The sequence below is a fragment of the Mchenga conophoros genome, linkage group LG20 (genome assembly GCF_057382185.1).
Source record: "Mchenga conophoros isolate Kocher_MC1m ecotype Shallow Benthic linkage group LG20, M_conophoros_male_GT1.1, whole genome shotgun sequence".
NCBI lineage: Eukaryota > Metazoa > Chordata > Actinopteri > Cichliformes > Cichlidae > Mchenga > Mchenga conophoros.
In genome coordinates, this window is record NC_140545.1 from 19,556,557 (window position 1) to 19,562,382 (window position 5,826).

At 39.3% G+C, this 5,826-nt stretch overlaps 1 protein-coding gene across 1 annotated transcript; it reads right to left on the bottom strand.

The window, feature by feature from the left end:
* Positions 1–5,826, bottom strand: srxn1 (sulfiredoxin 1 homolog (S. cerevisiae)). The gene is made up of 2 exons (XM_085260615.1): positions 5,544–5,826; positions 1–4,787 (listed from the first exon to the last, which is right to left on the bottom strand). The coding sequence occupies exons 1-2, from the start codon at positions 5,781–5,783 to the stop codon at positions 4,578–4,580; spliced, it is 450 nt and encodes a 149-aa protein (XP_085116741.1). The 5' UTR covers positions 5,784–5,826; the 3' UTR covers positions 1–4,577.

Below are 5,826 nucleotides of genomic sequence, written 5' to 3' on the forward strand. Positions count from 1 at the left end.
TATCTGACACAACAATAAGCTGGTTAGTATTGTAGAAAATTGCATCATTTTAATTCATACAGTTCTATACCATTACAGGCATATAATTTCAACAATGATAAAAATGTTTTTCAATAGGATTTGGATGCTGAAGATGATACTCCAGTTCTTTTCCAGCAGATATGACGAAAACAAAGTGAAGATGAAAGACATGTTCTGATGTTTTTTGGTTGTTGTTGTTTTTTTTTTTTTATTGAATTCAAGATATTTGATGTCTATGTGTTGCAGACACAAAGCCTGCTGTAATCAGAAAAGGTTCAAAAGCCATTCATTACTGAAGTCTAACGTTTTTATTTTTTATTTTTAAAGCAGAAGCCACTCTAACAGCTACATAAACAAGATACTCATCTAATGACCTTTTCCTTAATTAGTGCTTTTAATGTGAATAGAGCTTTTAAAGTCCAACATGCTTATTAACTCTTCCTAACCTCCTCATTATAAAAGTTATTGCTTAGAGCCCCACAATCTGCATGGGTTCCCTCAAAATAGCACAAAAAAGGAAAGACAGTTAAGATACTGTCAGAACTATTTTATAAGTGTGCACATCAAAAACATCAATTTTAATATCAGTCAGTTTGTTTTATAGTCTTCCATTATTATTCATGCTGATGTTTGATACAAAAATAGCCAGTTTTTGTTTCATTTGTCCACTTCTGTGTATTTGTTTCGGTGTTTCTTTTTTAAAATATTTGTAACTACATCAAACCCTGTTCAGTGCAAAAAAGCATCACCAAATAAAAGGCTTGTAAACATGAAGTAAATACCAGTAAAAGCAATACATCAGCAAACAGCCAAAAAGTAAATGAGAAATGGAAATCCAGTCTATGGAAGTGGCGTGGCCTCAATTTATCCGTGTGCTATCCTGGTGCCTCGTCACGCTGCTGTGGTCACATAATGTTTTATTGATCAATGTGTTGCACTGTTTTTATCAATAAAACAATTTCCTCAGGTACAGGAGCAGGCTCTTTAAATACTCATAAACTGTAGGCGTTTCTCTCTCTTTCTGAATAATGACAGCCTTCAACATGTGATTAAGCCCGGAAACAGGAAATTGGCTGAAACACAAGTCGGGCAAACAATTGGCAAGAACGTCACCAACCACCTCTCCCAAAAACAAAATTCATTTGTGAGTTGTGTGTGTGTGTTAGAATCCATCCATTTGCCTCAAACAGTTCCTCTTCTTAACCCTCAAATCCCCTTGATCTGTTTAAATCCTCAAAGATAAAGTGTGCAGAACCACCCATGGAAACCGCTCCCCTGAAGCAACAGGTGCAATGTATTTTTTCATACCAGTATTGCGTGTCAAAACCCCTTTGAGGATACGGTTACTTCCAGACAGTGAGGGAGCCACAGGAAATCTTCTCACACGCGACGATTCAAAGGTGAAATTTAGAGTCCTTTAGGGGCCTCTCGGTAAAAGCTGCACCGGGTCTCCCTTCACTTCCTCGATGGCCACAAAGGGAGATCAGCAGGTTGCTCTCAGCTGATGTTGGAAAGGCCACGACTCAATGTATAGCGTACTTATATTATTCTGTAAGACGACAGTTCCTTCCTCTAAGACTGAGGCAAAGGAACTGCTGTCTGGCTTGATTTAGTAAGCAAGGCCTGCCTGAAGGTCAACCACAACAATAAACACAGCACCCATGCTATCTTGCATAGATAGAGCACTTTAGGTTGAAGTTGTAAAATGTTGCTTTTTTTGTTTCTTTCTTTGGGTTTTGTTTGTTTGTGTGGTTAAAAGAGGTGTGCATTTATTTATGTGAGGCAGGGCAAGACAGAAACATTTGTAGTCTGAACCATAGCCTGAAGAGCGAGCAACTAATCAGGGTTATTTTTCGTATGCATCTGAGATCGCCTTGGTTAAAGTATTTGATACGAGCTGACCAGTACGTTGAAGGATCCTCCGCTTTCTTTGTCAAAACACAATCTGGATGGTTACACTGGGGATCACTTTGAAACAACACTGGGGATCACTTTGGTCTCTTGTGTTCTGGGGGCCTCTGGATGTCTGGAGTTTTGATCTCCTCCATACCTGCTTCATACCCTGGAGGACGGGGCTATGCCCCCCCCCCCACACTCCCTAGCAGATCGTTACATGGAGAAACCTTTGGAATACAAGCACGCTGATCCACACAGGTATGCACACGGGTGTTCACTGCTCGTAGACTTAAATTACACCTTTCTTGGCTGCTACTTCGAAGCACATCTGTCCTGCGTACTGCACAACAACATTGAATATTTAGTATTTACTGCTGTTTACACTTAGCTAGATTAATGCGATGGTGTTGTGTTTAGTATGTTGCTTTGTTTTTTTTTGTTTTTTTGCTTGTTTTCTATTCTTCTCTCAACAGGTGATCCAGGAGATTCTTATTTTTTTTCTCCCCCCCTTTCTCACTGTCCCTCTCCCCTTCTGTTTTTCCTTTCCTTCCTCTTTCTTTCTCCCTTTCCTATCCCTCACTCATGTCTGTCCCATCTGTAACATCTGAAAATAAAATATAATAAATAATAAAAACAAAGATCGACCAAATGGACCAATACGGCAATGCCACGAAGATCCATTTGGCAAAGTAAATCCATTGGGTATCCTTGTTGGTCTTCAGACAACAATTCTGATGGCTAAAGAACCAAATGGGACAGGCAAAAAAAAAAAAAAAAAAAAAGAAACAACAGAAAGAGACAGACTGACGGCAAGCACAATGAGCAGATTCAGCAAGACTTAACATCTTGCATTTTGTCAGCTTGATGTTCTCATAACACCTCACTCCTTCGGCAAGCCATCTGGTCTATAGGCTCCTTTCTATTAACTCGTTGTCTTATGCTGTCTGGAACATCAAAATCAAAGTTGACTGTGCATGAACAACGTGGGTGAATATGACTGAAAAACTGCAGGGTTGTGTGACACCAGAGCTACAGGGATTTATAAAAAAGGGAAAAACAGCAGTTTGCAGTAATTGTCTCTTAGTTATTGAAAAGAAAATATGCAGCTGCAACATAAAGTCATCTATTTGATTCTAAAATTATAACTAGATCCACGGGGACCTTCTGATACAATTCAGACAAAAATAACTTCAACCAGCGACCGGGAAGGTGTATTTAAATCTTCCTCAGTACTCAGAAGCACCTCAAGAGGTGAATTTGAAGAAAAGCCACTGGTGGATACAACAGGCTTTTTTTTGTAAGCAAGTGTCACAACAGTAAAAGCACATAAGTAAAATTAATGATAGCTGAATTCAGTTTCACTGCTTCCGTTTCTGCTGCCGCGCTGTGCAGGCTGGCTCGCTGTCACAGGAGAGCTTCGACAGAAATGAGAAGTTGTTCATTTTATCAGCAACAGCTGTGCTTTTTCCAACTTTGACAAGTAGAAACGTCTGCTGTGAAAACACCTGATCATCTCCAACCATCTTCCACTGGGGGGGGGGGGGGGGTTACTCGATTATGTTTACAGAATAAACACACTGCTAAAACAACTGCTTCATCATTTAAAAGGCTGACGGGGTTGAGCTGATCACTACTTGCATCTGAGCATCCACAGACAACTAGCATCAAAATAATGAGTAACTGGCATCATATATGCAAAGATTTAGATGAAGCAGAGTTGTGACACCATAGAGGATGATGGAAAAGAGAAAATAGAGGCTCTACATGCTTTAAAAAAAATTGATGCAAGTCGTATTCTCTTTACAATTTTTTGTAGCGTTGAATCGTATACATATGTAGCATGTCTTTGTTTATGTCACTTTTTAAGAAGTTTGTTATTATAAAAATCTTCTTCACATCATCTTTATGATATTAGCAAACAGCTGAGAATGCAGACTGGAAAAAAGCAAATGGATAAAAGGTTCATTTAATTTAAGACTGGTGTTTATTTCTTTTTAAAAAATGAATCATTAATAAATGTAGGTAAATTAGTTGTAATATTTATTCCATGATCACCAATAAAACCAGCAAAATTGAGAGCTTGTAGTAAATTCTTTTATATAGGGCTATACTTTTAAAATTGGGTTTATGGAATAGTTGGTGCCTCGTTTTCTCCGACAGCTCATCTCGCCTTTCTCCTTACATGAAGTAAGATGACCGACACTCTCACTTTTGTCTATTGTTATTGGGCTCGATGCTAAGGTTTCATTTTATAGCCAAGATGAAGATGTGCTAAATTCATTTTCTCTTTCATACTTTCACACTATAAGTCGATTTAAGTTAAAAAAAAAAACAAAACAAAAAAAAAACTTATCTTAGCCCAATCTCAGCTGTCATATTTTTTAAATAAAGAACTTTAAGAAAACTGTTAAATGTGTATGTGCAGATGGTATTTGGCAACATTAAAGCTATCACATGATTAACATGCATACATTTAAGCTGTTTCAAATCACAAAATGTAACATATTTAACTAAAGAGCTACATTTCCCCCTGCTGGCAAAGCCTTTGCTCCGCAGTCACCAACAGGAGAGTTACAGCCATATTATGTATGATCCACCTGAGGCAAGTACATTTGAAGCGGGGGGTGGAGTGGGGTGGAAAGCTCCAAGCTGCTCCAGCATCACCGCAGATCAGGCGTTGAAGCCCCCAAGTAAGTGCTTAGGTCTGAGATGTTAGATTTGATGATCTTTGCTGGAATGGTCTGCATGTTCAACCTCTGATAGGCAGCAAACCTGTGACAGCCTCCAAAGGAGTAGTAGTAATTTCCTCCCTCGCTGCCTTTGATCCAGAGCACATCAATAGGAGGAACAACGCTGATGTCTGCCGTCTCCTGGAAGGAAAGATAAAGTGTCAGTTAAAGCCTACAACAAGGTGTGGAGTGAAATTTAAGCGACAAGAAAAAGTAAAAAGTGTCATACATATATTCTATTTATCTGATAAACCAAAGGACTAAAATAATTCTAAAATCTTCCCAATAAAGTGAGGAAGGAACTATTTCTAACTAAATATATATTAATTTTTGAAGAAAATCCCACCATTTAACACCAATCCTGTGTAATCTCTATCTATCTATCTATCTATCATACTGAAACAATGTCCTATATTGTGATTGGCTCAAAAATACAAAAGTCAACACTTGATAAAATACCAGCTTCTTTTGATTTTCTTTTTAATGACGTAACAGCCACTTTTCTGTAGTTGTTTTGCATACAGTGAAAGTGGAGAAAGCAGAGAAGCCATGCAGGTTAATGCAGGAAAAAAACTGCCATGTCTTCGGCTGGACCGGGGGCGCCAACGGTCTTCATCACAAGTACGTCATTTATTGGGAGGAGTTGGGGCAGTGTTTGGGAAGTTAAAAAGGTACTTGGAAAACAAAGACGTTTTCCAATGTTTGCAGATGTTTGGGGGGGTTTTTTTCTTGTAACGCAACAGTGCCTGGTTTAGCGTATTTGGCACTGTTATAGCGTATTTGGCACTGTTATAGTAAAACCTGTCACTACAGAGGTGTGTGGCTAAACTGAGGCCAATATTTACCCTGAAACTTCATCATCCACAAACAAATGATAACATAAAACAACCGTGTCACCCTTATTGTGTCCATCAGGCTCTGGACTTTCTGCTCGTCCAGCACTGGAGGAAATGGTCTGATGATGACCTGCATCGGGATGTTATGGACCTCCTCCACGCTGTCCGAGTGAATCGACCTGTTGTCGGTGCTTTGGTCACCGCCCGCCGGTCCACGGTCACTGGGCGCTATCGACATATTTCTGCCGGTTAAAAACACCAGCTTCAGCGGAGATTTTGCACCACAGTACAGCCGAAACATTTAGCATACCCCCCGACTACAGTACACTCGACTGTTTCTTTAC

Coding starts and splice junctions, on each gene's coding strand:
- srxn1 (XM_085260615.1), bottom strand. CDS start 5,783: ATGTTTCGGCTGTACTGTGGTGCAAAATCTCCGCTGAAGCTGGTGTTT. Junction 4,788..5,543: donor GCCTGATGGACACAATAAGG/GTGACACGGTTG, acceptor CTTTCCTTCCAG/GAGACGGCAGACATCAGCGT.